The 18,580-nt window shown below is 59.0% G+C and overlaps 2 protein-coding genes across 7 annotated transcripts in view; one reads left to right on the top strand and one right to left on the bottom strand.

The window, feature by feature from the left end:
- SFI1 (SFI1 centrin binding protein) overlaps nt 1-3,940 on the top strand; it is an 85,937-nt gene extending 81,997 nt beyond the window's left edge. For 3 of the 4 annotated variants that reach the window (XM_075535054.1, XM_075535052.1, XM_075535055.1), the window contains 8 exons: nt 102-437; nt 511-767; nt 1,339-1,440; nt 1,589-1,820; nt 2,843-2,960; nt 3,051-3,129; nt 3,510-3,621; nt 3,708-3,940. In XM_075535054.1, the coding sequence (XP_075391169.1) occupies nt 102-437; nt 511-767; nt 1,339-1,440; nt 1,589-1,820; nt 2,843-2,960; nt 3,051-3,129; nt 3,510-3,621; nt 3,708-3,812 (1,341 nt within the window). In that variant the 3' untranslated portion in view covers nt 3,813-3,940. The remainder of the gene's footprint in view (nt 1-101; nt 438-510; nt 768-1,338; nt 1,441-1,588; nt 1,821-2,842; nt 2,961-3,050; nt 3,130-3,509; nt 3,622-3,707) is intronic. The other variant, XM_075535053.1, reaches the window with a different exon arrangement.
- Nucleotides 3,885-18,580, bottom strand: part of PISD (phosphatidylserine decarboxylase) — a 42,302-nt gene continuing 27,606 nt past the window's right edge. The window contains exons 1-8 of one of the 3 annotated variants that reach the window (XM_075535057.1): nt 12,489-12,684; nt 9,327-9,464; nt 8,158-8,323; nt 6,471-6,707; nt 6,174-6,312; nt 5,849-5,995; nt 5,426-5,586; nt 3,885-4,854 (exon numbers count right to left, since the gene is read on the bottom strand). In XM_075535057.1, coding sequence (XP_075391172.1) covers nt 4,630-4,854; nt 5,426-5,586; nt 5,849-5,995; nt 6,174-6,312; nt 6,471-6,707; nt 8,158-8,323; nt 9,327-9,376 — 1,125 coding nt within the window. In that variant the 5' untranslated portion in view covers nt 9,377-9,464; nt 12,489-12,684 and the 3' untranslated portion in view covers nt 3,885-4,629. Of the gene's footprint in view, nt 4,855-5,425; nt 5,587-5,848; nt 5,996-6,173; nt 6,313-6,470; nt 6,708-8,157; nt 8,324-9,326; nt 9,465-9,817; nt 10,295-12,488; nt 12,685-18,580 lie in introns of those variants that run through there. The other 2 variants (XM_075535059.1, XM_075535056.1) reach the window with 2 other exon arrangements.

Below are 18,580 nucleotides of genomic sequence, written 5' to 3'. Positions count from 1 at the left end.
CCCCATTTGACGGAGCCTTCCCATATTAGCCTGCAGTCCCCGGGTGCTGCTCATGCTTTGGGCCCCTTTGGGTCCCTAAGGCAGCTCCTCTCTGCCCACAGCTGGTGGCCCAGAGGGAGGAGCAGCAGGGCACAGCGAAGGCCCTGTGGTTTTGGTCCATCTCACTACAGGCAAAGGTAATTGGGGTACAGGGTCTGCCTGTGGGGAGGAAAGCTCCTGGGGGAGGGGGGTGGCAGGGCTCAGCTCTGCCCTCCTTGGAGGCCTGGGATGCCTGGCAGCGCTTCATGCTGGAGAGGAAGAGGAAGAAGGCTCGACTAGAGCGAGCCGCGCAGGCCCACCAGCAGCAGCTCCTCCGGGAGGGCGTCACCCAGCTCCTGCAGTTTGCCGCAGGCCAAAAGGCCTCCCGACAGCAGTGGCATGCCCAGCAGCAGGCTCAGGTAGGCAGGGGGTTCCCCCTCTGAGGTGGGGGCCTAAGCATCGAGTATTCGCTTCACTGGGGTGTGTTGGCAGGTGGCCCATGGCCTCCACCGTGCTGTCCGCCACTGCGCCATGCTCTGGAAGCAGAAAGCCCTGGGCCCAGCCAAGTACCCCCTGACCTCCAAGCCCACCACACCCAGCCGGAGAGTGACGTTCGAGGTTCCCCTTGTCAGCCTCATCTCTGCCGGGGCTGGAGACGCCGCCCTGGAGACCAAGAGGCCGAGAGCCAAGCCTGAGCCAAGTTTGGACAGCCTGGCCCTGGCTGCTGGGGACTCCCGGCTCCTGGAGCTGTGAGTGGCCCCCTCTAGTCACCTCCCCCACCCCCAACCACCGCCCTGTCTGGGTGATGGGGAGAACAGACAGGGGTTCCAGCCGGTTCTGTTTAGGTGACGTCAGCCATGGACTAGTTAGGTGGTTCCCACTTTCCCCAAGCAGCCCAAGGTGGGCTCCCTGGCCCTACGGTGAGATCTGGGATCTACTTGCTGTGTATCCACCTCCCTCATGCTCTCCCCAACTCTCCATCACCCCACCCACCCTCACTGGGATAATTGTCAGCTCCCAGTGTAGTCCGCACTGCCCAGGAGCTGTACCCCTGAGCTGTCCTCCTTGGACAAGATGTGGTTTTCTCCCCCAGCCCCTTGGCCAGGGTGGTGCCAGAGGCCTGGTGAGCATCAGGCACACACTAGAGGAGCTGCTGAGAGGACTGTCCTGTGTGACCTCAGGCCAGTCTTTCCTTCTCTGGCCCGTGTCTCTGGGAGAGTGCAGAGGTTTGGATGAGATGACCTTGCCCCCACAGAGTCAGAAAGGCCCTCCCCCCCCAAGCTGGCCATCAGCTGAGGAACAGACCCCCCGTCTTCCCAGGAGCGCTGCCCGCCCGGTCAGGAGGCAGCCCCGATGCCCTGACTTTCTGCTGGAACCCGAGCAGAGCCGAGTCCTGGGGTGCCGTCCCCACCAGGGACCCAGGTGAGGAAGTGGGTGGTAGGTAAAGCAGCTGGAGCTGGGGCCTGTTTGGGGATGGGGAGATCTCTTCCCAGCCTGCTTTCCAGACAGACAGGGCCAGTTCCTGAAGAGGGCACCAAGGCCAGTCTGGGCTTGTTTTCTACATCCTCAGGCCTGAGAAGGTGCCCCACCCAGGTGTCAGCCAGCCAGCCAGCACTTCCCTGCCCCAGCCCTCCCAGGAAGAGGCCTGGATGGCCCCGGCCCCATGCAGCTCCTTACCACAGCCCAAGACCCTGCCAAGGCCCCCCGGCTTAAAGGAGCCCCCCACCAGGATGGCAGGCCCCAAGCTGGTGCTGCTGCCTCCCTCCTCCTTCATGCCTCGGCGGGGGAGGACAGCTGCAGGGGTAAGTGCTCCCTTTTGGCTGTGTATATGCGTGTCGGAAACCCATGGGGTGGCTGTGAGTTGGCTGAGTGTGAGAGAGAGAAACCCCAGGGGTGGCTCGCAGTCGGCACTGACTCGATGCCAGGGGGTGGGGTGGCTTTGCTGTGCGCACTCAGTGCTGTAGCAACGGCTGTGCCTGCCGTTCCTGGAACGTCTTGGTCCCAGAAGACGGGCCGTCCACCGTGACCATGTGTGGGTGCCAGTGTCCTGCATGGCAGACCCCTGGACATAGCCTCGAGCTTGGGCAGCTGCTGGTCTAGAAAGGAATCCCGTGGATGGCACCGTGAGGCAGACCACACAGGGCTCGGGTCAGGGTGGACTGAGAGATTGGGGGGGGGGGGTCAAAGGAGTTCTTAGTCTGGTCCTGGACGACAGTGTGGTACTTACTGGTGGCCAGGGAGGGGAGAGGAGGCTCTCGGGCTCTGGTGGAGTCACTGAGGGGCTCAGCCACCGGTCTCCGCTGCCTGGGGGTTCTTGAGGCCTTTCTCTGGAAGAGGGGCGGCTAGTTGGGGGAAAGCAGGGAGGGTCTGTTTGGAGCCTGTCAAATGCAAGACAGAGGGATCTATAGGACTGTCAGCCTGCCCCTGAACAGGGAAGGGGTGGGTGGGGGGTGAGACTGGAGGTGTTGGCTCCCTCAGTGAGGTACAAGGGTTCCTTGCCGATTCTTGCAGCTTGTGGGAGGGATGTTGGGGGCATACTTGGTGGCTGGACTGGGGTATGGGGTTGTGGCCCCTGAGGTGGGGGTGATAGGAGCAAGTCCATTACCACCAGAAGGGACTCAGTGGAGACTTGGAATCGGGAACAATTGCACCTGCCCCCTCTGCCCGTGGAGACTGAGGGCGGCTGAGAATGAGCGGGTCTAAAATGCTGTTTGGAGTGCAGCCCACCCCAAGGGACCTGGTGGGGACCCCCCAGGCCCAGCTCCTGAGGAAGGCCTGCTTGAGCACCCTCACCACCCACCCACTGCTGGACCTTCCTCCTTAGGTGTCAGTACAGCCTCACTCAGCCCCGCCCCTGGCTGGTCCCCCAGACCCCCAGCTGCTCCTACCTGGGGACTTCACAGGCCCCCAGGCCTGGCCTGAGCTGGCCCCCGCATCAGCAGGTACGTGCCCGAGGCCTGGTCCTGGAGGGTAAGGGTGGCAATGGCAGCTCCCGCCCACTGTTCACCAGCCCTCTCCTCCCATCCCCACAGGCAGTGCTCCACTGCAGGCTGAGCTCGCGGGGATCCGCCAGCAGTTACAGCACTACCAGAGCACCAAGCAGAACCTCTGGTGAGAGCCAGCTCTCAAGAGCTGGGGGTGGGGAGCCCATGGTGTGTGCCATCCACAAACTCCCTTCCCTGCTGCGGTGGCCTTACCCTCGTGTGCCCTGACAGAAACCAAAGTGGCTTGGAAAGCCCAAGTCAGCAACTCATGGGGCGGACCTGAGTCCCGGAGGGGCAGTCAGGATGAGCTGGGCACCTTGAAGGGGCAGGAAAGCTGGCACTGCACAGTGGCCAGGCCTGGTGACCAGCAAGCTGCAGCTGGGGCAGCCTCAGGAGCTGGCGGATAGGTTCCTCTCCCCCAGGCCCTCTGGGGAAGGCTGGGGAGCCAGAAGAGGAATGGGTTGGGTTACACCAGGATGAGGCCACAGGTGCTTTCCACCCGCTTAGCTCCTGCCAGCGGCAAGCCAACATCCTGCGCAGGTGGCTGGAGCTGAGCCGGGAGGAGCCCAGACCGGAGGACCAGGAAGCAGAGCAGCAGGTGCAGAAGGAGCTGGAGGAGGTGAGGCCCAGGGCACCCCACCAACTCCAGGGAGGCTCGGGCTCTGCTCCTGGCTCAACTAACTGGCCACCACCCCCTGCTCGCAGGTGGAAGCACAGATCCAGCACCTGACAGCCACGCTCCGGGCCCAGCACCAGCCCATTGGCACCTGCATTGCTCGCGTCCGGGCCCTGCGGCAGGCCCTGAGCTAGTGTCCCCACCCCAGAGGACACCAGCTGGGTTTCGTGGCAGGCTTGGCCCATCTCCAGGAACAGAACACAACGTGGACGTGCATTTTTTATTTCAAAATGTTTGCAATTAAATGAATTACTGTTGAGAAGTCTCCCACTTTCCATACAAAAATACTGTGCTACTGATACAGTTGAGAAAAGTTCAATGGCTTCTCCTGCAGGAGAAATTCACAGCGTCCCCAGGGTTAACGTCAACCTGACCCCGTCCCCCACGGCGGAGCCCCCCACGGGTGGCGTACTTGTTAGTTGGGGACAGGTTTTGGTTTCTAGGCACTGACTGCACACTCAGTAAGGCCCCTTAGCTCCCATAGCTGGGGGATGCCTGTACACCTCCACTTGGTACACCTAGCCCCGGGGGGTCTTAAACTCTGGGAAGCCGCCCATTGGCCTGCAGGAGCAGCCTGCCGGCACCGCCATCCAAAGACCTTGGCAAAAATGTAGTCTGCGGGGGCGAGTTCCACCAGCGCAGAGAAGGAAGATGGAGCTCCCACTGGGCAACGTCAAAGAAAAGTGGGAATGGAGAGTCACTGTCAGAGGCTGCTGCTGCTGCTGGCTCCACGGGGCAGGAGGGGCAGGCAAGTGGGTACGGCAGGGGCGCTCCTCTCCCCACGGTGAGGGTGGGAACCTCCTGCCCCATCCCTTGGTTGGGGGACAAGTCAGGTGGGTTCAACCTGGCTAGACTCACAGCGCCCTGAGCCAGCCCGAGCTGGGGGCCTCGTAGGGTTCCCCGCGAGCCGCTCCTCTTGGAAACGTTCTCAGCAGCCACAGTGGGCGGGCTCTAAAGGAAGCCCAGCGCCTCCCCGAAGCGGATTTTCTGGCCTGCTTTCAGCTCGAAGTGGAAGTCCTTGGGCGCCTCGAAGATGAGCACGATGGTGGAGCCCAGGTTGAACTCGCCCAGGTGCTCGCCCTTGCGCATGGGGATGCCGGCCTTGTTGGCGTGTGTCACGAAGCTGAAGTCGTTGTAGGAGCCCTTGCTGTACCTCGGGCTGTTTGTATGCAGGTCCTGGGGGCAGGCGGGGGGGAGGGGGCTGGGGTCAGAGGTGGCCCTCACTATGGAGGGGCGTGACCCCCACAGCACTGGGTGTCTCGGCAGGAAGGTTAGGGCGTCCTCTGCACCAACCAGCCAGGTCTTTAGTCCACCTCTGCTGCTTGTTCCCCTCCACCCGGCCCCGGAGGGACACGGAGACCCACAGCCCGACTGTTCTCTCAGCACCAACGATGCAGAGCCAGCACTTGGACGAGCAGGTGACCGATGGCAAACCACCCAAAGAGGGCGGGCACCAGATTCTCAGCTGGTCTGGCCAGGCTCAGTGGGCAGCTGCCGCATAAGACTGACTCCAACCAACATGGACCGTCCCAAGCTCCTGTGCGCCTTGGCTCTCAGCTCGGACTGGTCCCTGGCAGAAGCAGGATGCCCACAGGGAGGAAACTCTCCTCTTGCCTCCAGACAAAGCCATGACAGCAAAAGTGGGAGAGGTTCCTGCCGAGCAGGTGGTCAGGCCCCCACCCCTCCTGGGATTCAGTAACAGCTGCCCAGGAGATGTAAAGCCCAGTGACCCCAACATCCGGCTTACCCGGTCGAAGTAGATGCGGATGGAACCCACATTGGTGGCCCCCACAGCAGTCAGCGAGAAGAAGCCATGCTTCCAGTCCCCCGTCAGGACCACCCGCTCGTTGTGGCAAAAGAGTTCCTTGATCCATCGGGCCATGCCGGGGTTCACGGACATCAGGGAGCCTATAAGGAACAGTGTACCCACCTCAGCCTGGCCCAGGCCCAAGAGCACTCCAAGTACAGCTAGTTCCCCGCCGCCTCCCACACCCAGCAGCTCAAGCAGGCGCCTGCCAGCTCCAGCGACACCCAGGCCATGTGGGTGCCCAAGGAATGAGAAACTCCAAAGTAGGAGCCTGGCCCCCAGACACTGAGGGTCCCAGACACCAAGGACCACCACACTTCAGCCAGCCCTTCTCCCCAGCAGCTCGTGGGGGGCCTGAGCCACCTGGGAAGTGGCGCCGGTGGGAGACGGTCCAGTCAGTCGGGGAGTGAAAGCAGTGGTAGTCTCCAGGAGCCAGGTAGATGACACAGTGGTAGAGCTCGTTCCCTTCCCTGGTCACCAGCCGGCTCTTGAAGGAGGGGGAGGAGGTATCTAGGGATAGACGGGAAGGCCAGGGGTGGCTTGGGCGGGTTCTCCACTGAGCCCCTGCTTGGAGCTGCAGGCAGTCTCTGCAGACTCCAAGCAAGACCCAAAGCTCAGGCAGAGCTGGCCCTGGCCCGACAGTCTTCCCTCTGCACCCGAGTCCCGGCTGGTGATGACCCACACCAACCTGGCGGGAAGGACAAGTCCTCCGCGGAGGTACGTGGGCCCAGAAAGGCCTCCAGGGAGTACGTGACGCCCTTCACCTGCTCCACCTCGCAGTTCTTCACCTGCCCGAAGCTGAGGATCTTCCCGTCGGATGGGCTGATCTGAAAAGGGTCAGGAGAGAGGCTTGTTGCTCCCCACCGGGAGACAACCAGCCCACTGTGTGTCTGCCCGCACCTCGAGGTCTGCTTTAGCGGACTTGGGTGCCCCCACCACACACACAAGCAGGAGCCATGCTGTGTCTGGAGAGAAGGGGCCTCACCACACAGTGCAGCCCGCACACAGGCCGGGCCTGTGGCTTCAGCTTGCGTCGGAAGAACTCGCTGAGGTTGCGGTAGTGGCCCAGGTCCTCCACAGCAGCCTCCTTCATGTTCACCCCGAACGTCCAGATGTACAGGCTGTAGACGGGCCTGCGCAGCCAGTGGGGCAGCTCCACCTGGTTGAGCCGGCCCCAGGCCCGCGACAGCAAGCGGGTCGGCACAGACTTGTAGAGGGCCACCTGCAGGTACAGGGCAGGGAGGTTGAGGCTGGCAGATGGGCTCACAGCCACTCAGCACCTGCCTCCCAGGCCTTCCCACCTCCAGGGAGCCCACCGCACAGGAGAGGATGCATTACTACCCCAACTTGTTTTTGTGATGTGGGGGTTTCTCACTAGGAACCAGACAGAGGGGTTCACCCCCTCAGGCGTTAGGAGGAGGCTGCACCTGATGCTTTCACACAGCACCCAGTCATGACCTTAGTTCTCTCACCCAAAGGTCAACCCCATCTGCCTTTGCTGGTGGGGTGGTTGGCCAGCAGGCTCGCACCACCATGGGGAAGATGGAAAGGAGGCCTAGAGAGTGCCATGCTGCCTTGTCATGGGCCACTCCTGTGTCCCTGACCACAACCACGGAGAGGAGCAGCAGGAGGACCTGGACATGGGGCCCAAACAAGCCCAGAGCATGCCCCTCCGCCTGATGGGAAGCAGAACCACCTGTCCTCTGCACTGGAGGTCAGATGTAGGTGCCCCTGGCCCCACAGGCCCAGCCAACACTAAGGACCTGAAGCCCATCCCCCCCTGGGTCGAGCCAGACAGCCAAACCTCCAGGTCCAGGCCCAGGATCACCGAGTCATCTGCACCTGGGGCTCCTCCCGGGAGAGGGAGAGGAATGGGCCCAGTGGGACCCCTGCAACCAAGCTCTCGGGAGGTGCGGATCGGTGACGGGCTCAGAAAGGGCAGCCTAAACCTCAGTTAATGCTGCCATCTGGGAAGCCTCCTTGGATTGGCTGCCACTTGTCTGAACACACCAAGGCACTGTCTCCCCAAAGATACAAGTACTTTCATTTCAGTCTTAAACACCTCTAGGAGTCTCCCAGAGAATCGCTCTCACCTCCCCCGGCTGCCCCAGCCCACCTGGAGCGAGCAGCGCAGGGCCACCAGTGAGCCCATGGTCTCTGGCTCGAGCAGGAGCCTTGTTTTCTCTTAGCGCGTGACAAGAACAAACTCTCAAGCCCTGGTGACACCCCGGGGCCCGGGAACAGGGTTCCTTCCTGGGGTGCCCACCCAGGAGGTCAAGGGCGACGAGAACAGCTCTCCCATCCTTCCCTGCGGGGTCCAGGCATCCTCAGCCCTCCTCTTGTCTAAATCCCATCCTGAATACAGAAAACTCGGGGAGAGATCCCAGTTTAGGTTAGCTTAGGTGAGGTCAGGAGAGATTCCCCAGTGTAGGTTCTCCCAGAGTCCAGGGCCCAACATGGCACAGTTGAGGCAGGAGACAGGTCAGGCCACGAAGCCCCCAAAGGCACCATCTGGGACAGTGGTGCAGTGGCTAGACCCCCTTAGTCCCCGTGGGCCACCAACCAGTATAGCCTCTCCAAAAGAGGCAGGGGAGCCATGTGGCCAGCGAGGCCCCTCCTCGGGTCTCAGCCCCCGGGGAAGGGGGGCAGACAGCCTGGCCCCGCACACTTACCCTGCTCACAGGCCTCCATCCCACCCTGGTGAGCGGTCTGAGGGCGCCGAAGGGCAGGAGGTAGTAGAGGACGGTGAGGGGCCAGGAGCGCAGTTTCAGGGCGGGTCTGGACATACAGCTCAGCTGTCCCAGCCTCCGCCTCAGGGCCAGCTGGGGGAAGTGCAGCCTGCAGGACACAAGTGCAGGCGCAGACTGTCAGCCTCCGGAGGGCCCCGGCCACCCTGCAGCTCCCCCTCCACAGGCAACTGCACCACCGCCCGCCCGAGTGAGGGGTCTTAAGTACTGGGAGGATGGCACCCCTTGTTCCCAGCAGAGGGAGCGGTGGAGTCCAGTATCCACATGTCCAGCTCAGGCCAAGCCACCATGGGCTGAGTCTTTTGCTCCCAGCCTCCACCCAGGCTTGGTTTCCTTGTCGCCATTTCTTGGGGCACACACAGGCCCCTAGCAGAGAGCCAGCCCCAGCCCTGCTCTGTCCACCTGCTGCCCTTTTAAAAGCAGGCAGGTGGGCCTTGCCCAGGCCCAGAGGATCTGACTCAGCACAGGCTTGGCCTTGGTGAGGCTTCCCCACATCAGATGCGGACCCTGCCACAATCCTTTGCTCCCTCTAGTCAGGAAGCCCCCGCTGCCACACACTCTGGGGATGCCCCAGGCTGGTCTCATCTGCAAAGCGACCGCATCATCTGGGGGGCCCCAGGCTCTCTATCTGTGACGCACTGTTTTCAATGGGGCCGAGCCCTCTGTCTTCTCGGTTTTCAATGAAACAAGAACTAGTCATCCCCGACCATTGTCGAGGCAGGAAAGATGGAGGCCGCCGCCAGCGGGGGCCCTCTTGTGCTGGGATGGCCACGTACGGCGAGCGCCACGCTCCGGAGGGTGGCCTGGGAGCCCCAGGTCACCCGACTCCCCATGGTGGGGGCAGGGGAGGGAGGCCCTCCCGAAGGGCGGCCTCCCTCGCTGCGGAAGTCCGGGGCGGGCGGCGGGCCGGCGCGCAGGTACCTGAAGCGGGCTCTCCGACTCAGGCCCGCCGGGCCGGGCCCCTCCAGCGGCGGGGGCTGGTCCCCGGGCGCGCGGCCGCCGGAGCCGCTGCGGGGCCGCCGCACGTGCACTCGGACCCTCCGGAGGTCGTGGCGGGGCCCGGGGGGCTGGCGCCAGGGCCGGCGGCATCTCACCATTTCGCTGCGCGGAGCTCCGGTCCTCGCCGCGCCTCGGACTGGCACATCGCGGGCGCGGGGCGGCGCCAGGCGCCCGCCTTTGTCTCGCCGCCGCTGCCCTGCCCCCAACCGCTGGCGGCGCAGGTCCGAAGAACACTGCCACAGACAGACGGCGTGGGTCACCACCTGGGCGCCCGGCACACGCTGTCCCTTCCCACGGCGCATGGGCGGAGGGAGGGTCGAGGCGGTGGGGAATCCGAGCCGCGCTCCAGGCGCCTCTGTCCCCCTTCCCGAGTCAGGCAGCGTTGGCCAGTCTGGGCAGGAGGCTGAGCCGCCCTCCCCGAGACCTGACCCATTTTCCATCCAGGTTACCAGGGAGCATCAGAGGGATGAGGTTCGGGAAGCTGGGCACCCACTCGGTGGCCCCTGCCTGCCAGCCTTGGGGGGGGGGCAGGGCACCTGGCCCTGGGTGTTTTCCCCTCCCCGCGCCCCCCCCCATTCCCACATACCTGCTTCTGCCTCTGGTGCCTCGGTGGGAAACCAGCGGAAAGGTTGGGAGGCAGAGGCCGAGGCAAAGCCCAAGCTAGCAGCCCAGGGGCTTACCAGCCTGGCGTCCGGCCAGCACTTTGGCCCCGGTCTGCCTGGCTAGCTGCCTGCCTGGCTATTTACAACTGCACACCCGGCCTCGGGGCTACTAGGGCCCTGGGGGAGGTCCGTAGAGGGGAGAAGAGCAAACACTCCCGTGGAGCTGTTATCTCAGTCCCGAGCAATCTCTGGGCCAGAATGTGGGCTGACTGGAGCCTGCCCGGCAGGCCTCCAATCAAAATGCCACCCAGGAAGTGGGCAGGTGCGGGTCATCATCTTCAGACCTTGGCCCCTAGGTCTCCGGCCACAATGATGAAAAAGACCCCGCGGCGCTGAGGAGAAGTGCTGAATCACAAAGTATGCTGGAGCCTCCAGGCCAGGACACTAGGCCACCCAAGAGGTGGACAGAGGCATGGATTTCTGCCAAAGAAAGTGGCGAGAACTGGTCCAGCCAGGGTCAATCCAGACCCTTCCACCCAAGCTCATCTTCCCAGGCTGAGAGCACCCTCGATTCATGGAGGGGCCATGCCTGATGGCCCCTCACATGAGGCACCAGTAAACTTCCTGCAACAGGGAATTAGTGGCCTGGCTAAGCTCCTGCTAACCTTCCCACTGCAATGTCTTCCTCGACTGAGCACTCCCTCCTCAGTGGGATGCTCCCCACGCAGAAGTTGGAGGATGTGCACAGGGACACAGGCTCACAAGAAGGCAGCGGGGGCTGGGATTGGCGCTGGGCTCAGACTGAGCACAGGAAGATTCAGAAGAAGGCAGGTGGTCCTGGAGCTGGGGGCGGTATGTGGCTCAGAGAGCTGCAGCTCCTGGCATGAAAGGCTTGCTCCAAAGACCTCAGAATGCAGATAAGAGTCCACCGACAGGCCCAGTCTGCCTCGGCGAACCTCCCCATTCCACTCCCCACAGTCCAGTGAGCACCAAAAGTGGCCTAGCAGGCCTCAGCCCTGCTCTCCCTCTGGCTGCCCTGCCAGACAAGCCCTCTACGAAGCCCTCAAGGGGCTGCCTTTCTGGCAAGACCCCAAGTACTGCCCTGAGGGCTCTGCAGCCCTCGCTCTCCCTCCGTCACTTGTCTCCCTTTTGCCAAGATGCCACTCTGAGTCCAGAGGATCAGAGTCCTTCCAAACTATAGTCCTTGGGCAGCAAGGGGTTACCAGGTACCAAGAGGAAAGCCGGAGCTGGGTGGAGGGGCCCCAGGGGCTGAGGTTTTCCAGCTTCCTGCTTCCTTGGCCAGTGGTCTTCAGCCCCCCCCCCTCCCCCCAGGTCCTCCACACCTGTGACAGGCCTGCCCCACACCCTGGCCTGGTCAAAGATCCTGCTAGGTCAGTGGTTCTCAACCTTCCTGATGCCGAGACCCCCCAACCAGAAAATTATTTTCGTTGCTACTTCATAACTGTCATTTTGCTACTGTTAGGAATCAGGCTACCCCTGTGAAAAGGTCATTCGACACCCCCCCAAAGGGGTCCCGACCCCCAGATTGAGAACTGCTGTGCTCAGTGGTGAGTTGGGACCTGGGAGCACTAGACCGTAAAGGCCAGCCACCTGGAACACGAGAGCGAGGGCGCAGTTCTGAGCTGGGGGGTGAGGGGGTGGGGGATGCGATCTGTTCACTGCCACCCTAGCTGTCCCTGGTCCTCTGCTTCCTCATCTGGAAAGGGGATGGGAAGGTTCAGCATGCCTGCCCACCTCCCACCACCCTTCCCTAGTCCCCCAGGCTCAGGTCACAGGGCTCTGATCTCTGCTCAGAAGCCTCAGCCCCCACTTTCCAATAAGCCAGCCCACAGAGAAGATGGACAAACAGAGGCTTTCTCAGACCTGGAGCCCCCGCCTGGGGGGCTGGGGCCACCCTGTCAAGGGAGAGGCTCTGCTCCAACAGGAGTGCAAGCTGTTCAGGGGAGTTCGTACCTCAGCAGCAGCTGCAGTGTCTCCCTGCACCCCTCAGAGGTGGGTGTAAAGACAAGTGCCCCCCCCCACTGGAATGGAACATTCCAACTGAAGTCTGCAGCAGTTACAAGTCAGTTGGGGAGGGGGGGGTCGGTGGAGGGCTCAGTCAGGCCAGCCCTTGGAGCTTAGAGTCAGCTTTCAGCCTCAGTGCCCAAGCCAAGGGGAAGGGGGTGGAAGTGGGGGGAGGAGATAGCCTATCTTCATCACCCTGCCAGTCCCCAACCTCACCCCACCCCAAGCCTGAAAGCAGTGCAGCCCCAGGCATCTGAGAAAGTGGAGGTGCCCTCCCTTCCCCAGGGTGGAATCCTCCGGGTGCAGGATCGTCCCTCCCCAAGTCACACTGTGGCCCCAGGCAGCTGTACTCAAGTAGGTCCCCCCCCTGCCCCCCCAGACAAAGGAAACTTTCAACATCCTTGGGGAACATAGGTCATGGGAAAGGGGTTCTCCCGGTTTCTTCTTCCAAAGAAAAGAAACGTGGGTCCTTTGGTGCCAGCCCTCAATGACAAGTCTGGCGACCTCCGGAGTCCCACTATGGCGGAGCAGCTCCCTCCTCTCCCTCAGGAACCCCGGGTCCCACAGCAGCCCGGCCATCACTCCCCTTCTTCCCCAGCGGGCTGCGGAGGATGGAGGAAGTCGGCTCACCCGGCACCCCGTGACCCGCGTGGGGCCGGAGAAGTCCCAAACTTGGTACAAACTGTCTGGATCGCTTCCTTAGGCCCCAGTCTCCTTCCGCACCGTCCCGAGAGTCCAGCACCCCAGGGCTGGAAGGGCCCCCAATGTGGGGCAGGGCAGTGTCTCCCGGAAGCTTTCAGGTCACAGCCTGCAGAGGCGGGACAGGCAGGCGGGGCTCAGTGCCGTCGTCACTGGGGTGGCCTCCGTTATGGAGCCTCCTCTCACCCCGCCCCTCCCTTGGAGGTCCACTTTAAGCGGAGGGGCGGGCTGAGGGCGGAGGGTGTTGCAGAGGTGGGCTGGGCAGCCCCTGGGTGACATCTCCTGGGACTGGGGGCAGGTCTGTCCCCATCAGGCTCACAGGCGGGCAGTTCTGGCTGCTGACCAGGGGACCTGTCTCCAATTACTCTCTAGCTCAGTCCTGGCTGTACCTCTCACCCCTCCTCAAACCACCAGGACGCACCCCGCCCCCCACCCCCCTCCTCTCTTTCAAGCAAGCATCCAGACCCTAATAGACAAAATCTCTTGGCGAAAATATGTCCCAAAAAATCAACTCCACTGCCAGTTCATGTTGTTGTTTGGTGTCAACAGGTAGTTTTGACTCACAGCGTCCACATGCACAACAGGAGAAAACGCAGCCTGGCCCCTGCACTGCCCTCACACTGCTCAGTGTGCGCCCCTTGTTACCGCCTCTGGGTGAGTCCGTCTCGTTGACAGCCCTCTTCTTCACTGGCCCCCTGCGCTCACAGCATGATGTCCTTTGCAAGGACTGGTCTCTCCACCCTCGCTTCGAGGGCTGCTCGGGATAGACTCCATCCCAAACAGGTTGTTCCTCTGGCAGTCCGTGGTACTGCCCAAAGGCCTAGGGAACACCATAATTCAAAGGCCTGGCTTCCTCGGTGGTCTCCTTACTCACTCACTCCAACTCACGGCAACCTCGCACAGTCCAGGGTTTCTGGGACTGTCCATCTTCATGGGAGCAGCTTGCAGGTGGCGGCCCAACACCCACCCACCCAACAGCGGCACGGTACGGAGCAGTGAAAAGGAACAGCCGAACCCCTGGTCTGCGTGAGACCGTGCTGCCTCCATTTGCTCCTCAAGCCATGTACACAGTGCGATGGGTAACCTGGGAGCCTGTCAGATAGCGGGAAGGGCAGGTCGTCCAGGCACAATGGGGTACAGACACAACCCCCCACAAATTCACATCTGGATCCAGCCGAGTACTCTGCAAAGCCTACAGCAGAGCAGGAAGCAGCAGGCTACCTTGTGGATGTCCATGTTACCCACCAAATGCACCACACCTGGAGGGAGTGGGAAGTGGGTCTGGTTCCCCTAATGAGAGGCCTCAGGTACGTGGAGGTTGCTCAGTCTCCCACCTGAGCCAGAGCAAACATCAGTGATTGAGCTGTGTCCAAAGAACATCGCTGAAAAAAAAAAAAAAGAACATCGCTGATACCCTGCTCTCCAAGCAAACGCCATGTGAGGGGAGATTAAAAAGGAACGAAAGCACCAGAAGTTACGGACACAGATCTGAGCAACCACAAACTCCAGAAGCAGTAATGTCCAGAAGACCAGACTGATTTCCCCAAAGCCTGGGCTTCCAAAAAGCACACACGGGCTCTGTGGCTACAGACGAAAGCAAGCCAAGTTAGACAAGGGGAAAGGCCAAGAACTGGGGTTCTCTCCACCTCGACTTTCCATTTGTTGAGCGGCCCCTAGAACTTTCATGTTCTCTCTGCCCGGATGTACCATATCTACAATGTACTTTTTAAATTTCTCTTTACCAATGGACTTGTGGTTCAGAAAACTCATAAAGCAACCCAGTCAGCTGTCTGCCCTAAGAACTAGCCCTCACCACTACCCATACAAGAAATTAACAAATGAATTTCTCGGGGAACCTCGCTGGTAAATTTTACTTCCAGACACAGAATCCTTTCTACCTCACATCCTGGGTGGACTTCCCTAGGTCGGGACCAAAGGTCTTCAGGGCTGTGTCCTGCCAGCTCCCTCCTGAGCAGAGATGTGGTACACTCCCGGTGGGTTGACGCCCTGAGCTGCTAGCAGGGTTCCAGGAGCTCCACATGGATTCTCATTCCCTGGGTTGGTAGAGGCCCCGGAGGGAAGGCAAACGATGGATGGTGTCCCCCAGTCAGCACCAGGAGTCACAGTCAAGGTCATCAGCCTCCTGAAAGTCTGGGCAGGAAGCCTTGAGTGATTGCACAGGCAAGAGTCTGAGGATCTCCCCTCTCGTGTTCAGCAGGTGGCTGTCCCCCCACAGGCCAGCCCTGCGGTCCTGCCTCCATGGCTTCTCTGACGCCTCTGCCCTGTGAGGGCACTGCCCAAGCACCGGGACACAAGCTGCACTGGCAACCATCAGTTCTGGGTTTGTTTGTTTTGTTTTTAATCCTGCATACAATGTTGCTGCAGATAACTTGTTGATACATTCTCAGATGTTCACCCACACATAAATGTTTCAAATTCCCAAAAGAACAAGGTCAGATTTACATGGATATTGATAATAAAAAAGCAGTAACTTTTTAAATTAAAAAAAGGTTTGTTATTCAACCTAAATGAGAAGTTGCGAGAACAACACCCCTAGTGTCTGGCTGGGACTAACCTGTAAAGCGCTTCTGGGAGGAGGGCTCCCAGCAGAAAGATGGCTGCAGGGCCCTGGGGGGACCCTCTATCTCAAAGGTAGCCTTTAAGTTCCCCATAGCCTCAGGCACAGTCCTCCTTTCTTCCATTCCCTGGCCACCGGCCAAGGGAGGCAGCTCCCCCTGAGCCAGCACAAAGCTCTTCTAAGAACAGAGGCAGGAACTGGCGCTGGAGGCTGGAGTCGGGCCTGGGCCCCAGCTCAGCTAAAGCTGCACACTCGCATGTTCTGTTCTGCACCTACGCAGTGAAGCGCGGTCCTGAGCCCTTCTGAAATTTCCCCTAACCTAGAACTAGGCCCAGAGGACCCGGTCCAGCAGCGTGAACAAACACTCCAGGAGCTCATGGGCACCTGCGTAAGCAGAATCTGCTTCCCTGCTAGTTGACTACTCAGCACCTACTGTATACATACATACATATATATAGGCATATGTAAAAATCACTGCCTATCAAGTCAATGCCAACCCACAGGACCCTCTAGGACAGGGCAGAACAGACTGGCCTGGTGGCTTTCTGAAGCTGTAAGCCTTCACGGGAGTAGAGGGGAGGGGCAACTGTGGTTCAGTGGTAGATTCTCACCTGCTTCATGGGAGGGCCCAGATTCCATCCCTAGTCAATGTACCTTGTGAGCTGCAGCGCCGTCTGTTAGGGGACGCCTGTGGATCGCTATGCCGCCAGCAGACTGAGAGAGGGGATGGAAAAGCCTGGAGATCGACTTCTGCGGGCCAGTGAAATAATCGGACAGCCAGGTGGGTTGGTGAGGTCACCTTGAGAAGGCGATGACAATGACAATGGGTGGTCTACCCCCTGCCTTCACAGGACCAGGCAGTACTCAGCCATCATTCTCATTTAACCGCCAACAGTTTTACATGGGAGTTAATGTCAAAGCTACCGACAGTATTCAGGGAGTTCACCAGGCACCCAGCGCACTGCAGACTGTTGCCATGGCACGGAGGGGCGCTCGCCGTACAATGCAGACGCAGGGCCAGTCCCAGGATCCTGTTTATAGAGAGTCTGCCGTGTCCTTGTGCCTCTTCATGAAGTGGAATCGCTCACTGTGTCATTTCGATTCCAAACTGCCTGCGGCTGGAAATCAGGAAGCTGTGCTAACACAGGGAGGGGCAGAGGACACACAACCGCTGCTCTTGGCTCTCAGGCCTCCGTCCACTGCTGCTCCCCACTGGGTCCTCCCCAGCAGCTCCCATGCCAGACAGGCAACAAAACTACATTGCGCGCACACACACACGCAGGGCAAAGCCCCCTGAAGTTTGCAGTATGCTTCCAAACAGCTCCGAGCAGAAGAAAGCATAGGAGATTAAGTAAAAAAGTGTTGGTACAGAATTGGTGAAAGCGTTATTTCACACAAAAATTATCCAAATGTGAAGCTATTTCGTGAAAATCCTCATCTAGGTCGATGCCCTCCTCCAGGCGGGGTTTCCTTTCCTCTAATTCCAGTGTCCGCCGCATCCCAACAGCAGCTTGGGCAGCACTGAGTACCCAAGTCATGCTCCTCTTCAATGGGCTTTGCGCCTAGGGAACCACAAGAAACCTGAAGGGGCAAGGTCAGGGCTGGAGAGTGGATGGGAGAGGTTTCCCGTGGGAATTCCCGTCAGACAGCCCGTGGAGAAGGGGCAGGCGTATTGTTGTCATGGCAAAAAGTCCTCGGGGCCCCTTTCCTGGCCCTGTATTCCCAACGTAGTTTTCCATTTTCTTAAAATTTCTTCAAAATAAGCCCCTGGATCATTCTGTGTCCTATGAGAAAATCTATCCCCCTAAACAGTCACCGTAACATCCGGGGCTGCCCTAACCTCTCGGCCTTGACAGTTCCTGGCCCTACAGATGCCCTCCGGAACCACTGTTCTGACCGGAGCTCTTTGTAATGAAGCGTCCTCGCCAGCTCAAGTCCAGTGTGTTACTGAGGGGCCTGTGTGCTGCCCTCCACTGGTCACAGAGACATGCTTTAACACATTTTATTTGGAACAAACACGTGCACGTATGAACAGGTCGCCGACGAGCAATACCTTTTGACGAATCCTCATATTGCAAGCACAGTATGTTTCGGGGCTTAAAGGAAGTAAGAGCACAATGAAAATTGGAAGACACCTCTGAACCTCACAAAACTTCTAGAAAAAAAATGGGGGAAACCCCAATGGAAGTGTCTACCAAAGGCCACTATCACTCACGAATGAATCTAGCAAGTTCACAAGAACTCTTATAAAGTTCAAATGGGAAAGCAAAACGGAGCAGCCACTTTCAATTCCGTTTCATTGTTACTTACAAAGTAACACATATGCATTAAGCCTAGGACCCTGTCTTTGGACCGATGTCACTTAAATGAGAAAGGAGAGGGGGAAGAACGAGGTGTGGGGGGGCATCCAAAGACTCGCATGCAATGATTCATATTGGCTTTAATCGCAGTAATAAAACACAAAAAACAATTTTTAAAAATTGTAGTATACACTACAACTTGTAATGATGAAATTGGCATACATCTATGCAATAAAGTACTAAGTACTATTCGGCAATAAAGAGGAAGACATTCCCAATAACATGCAGTACATGGATGAGCCTCAAAAATAATGGACTGGGTGAAATACGCCATGTACGATTTATATGAAATTGTTTAAAAGTCTATCATGGAGGATAGCAATCCAGCAACTGCCTGCGATGACAGGTGGCTGGGGGTGGTCCAGGGACCCGAGGGAGCTTTCTGGGGTGATAGACATGCTCTCCTACCTTTTGGGTGGAGTGGATACACAAGTGTCTACATTCACCAAATCCATTGCACTACACTTTAAAAATGAAATCAACTGAGTGACAAACAGGTGTCTGTATGGAGAATTTGGGGGATGGGGCGGGGGGGGGGGAGACAGACCATAAATTCTTTAACGTACTTGCTTCTAGAATAAGATTAGGAAGTGAGGATGTTAGACTTATTATTAAAGTTCACTATTTGAATTTTGACGCTAATGTATCATTTAAAAGAGAAAAAAAAGTGGTTACAAATAAAGCCTAAGCCTAAACCTCAGATTAAGCCTAAATCTTGTCAAAAGCTTGGACAGTATTAACTATGGCTTCCCAGAGATGGTAGGATTATGAGCCATTTTGTTTTCTTCTTCAGGATTTATAGTGTTTTTTATTTTAAAAAAAGATGATGAATACTAAACACTATAAACAGGAAATAACAAAGCTATTTCCACTTTGGGGACCCAGCTGCTTCCGACTTGAGATTTCCGAACACTGGGTGGCACTGTCAGGTCAATGTCCCAATGGCAAGGTCCCGGGTCAAACTTGTTGGCTGCTTAGTGGGAAAAAGGTGAGCTCTCTGCTCCTATAAAGATTCACAGACCACATCAAGGGTCGCCCACCACTTGTCTATCATCAGTGCTGTGCTGTACACGTCAGTACTGTGG

This window comes from Tenrec ecaudatus, chromosome 16, assembly GCF_050624435.1.
Source record: "Tenrec ecaudatus isolate mTenEca1 chromosome 16, mTenEca1.hap1, whole genome shotgun sequence".
Classification (NCBI taxonomy): domain Eukaryota; kingdom Metazoa; phylum Chordata; class Mammalia; order Afrosoricida; family Tenrecidae; genus Tenrec; species Tenrec ecaudatus.
The sequence above is the reverse complement of the archived record's forward strand: the minus strand, read 5'-3'. Positions and strand labels throughout refer to the sequence as shown.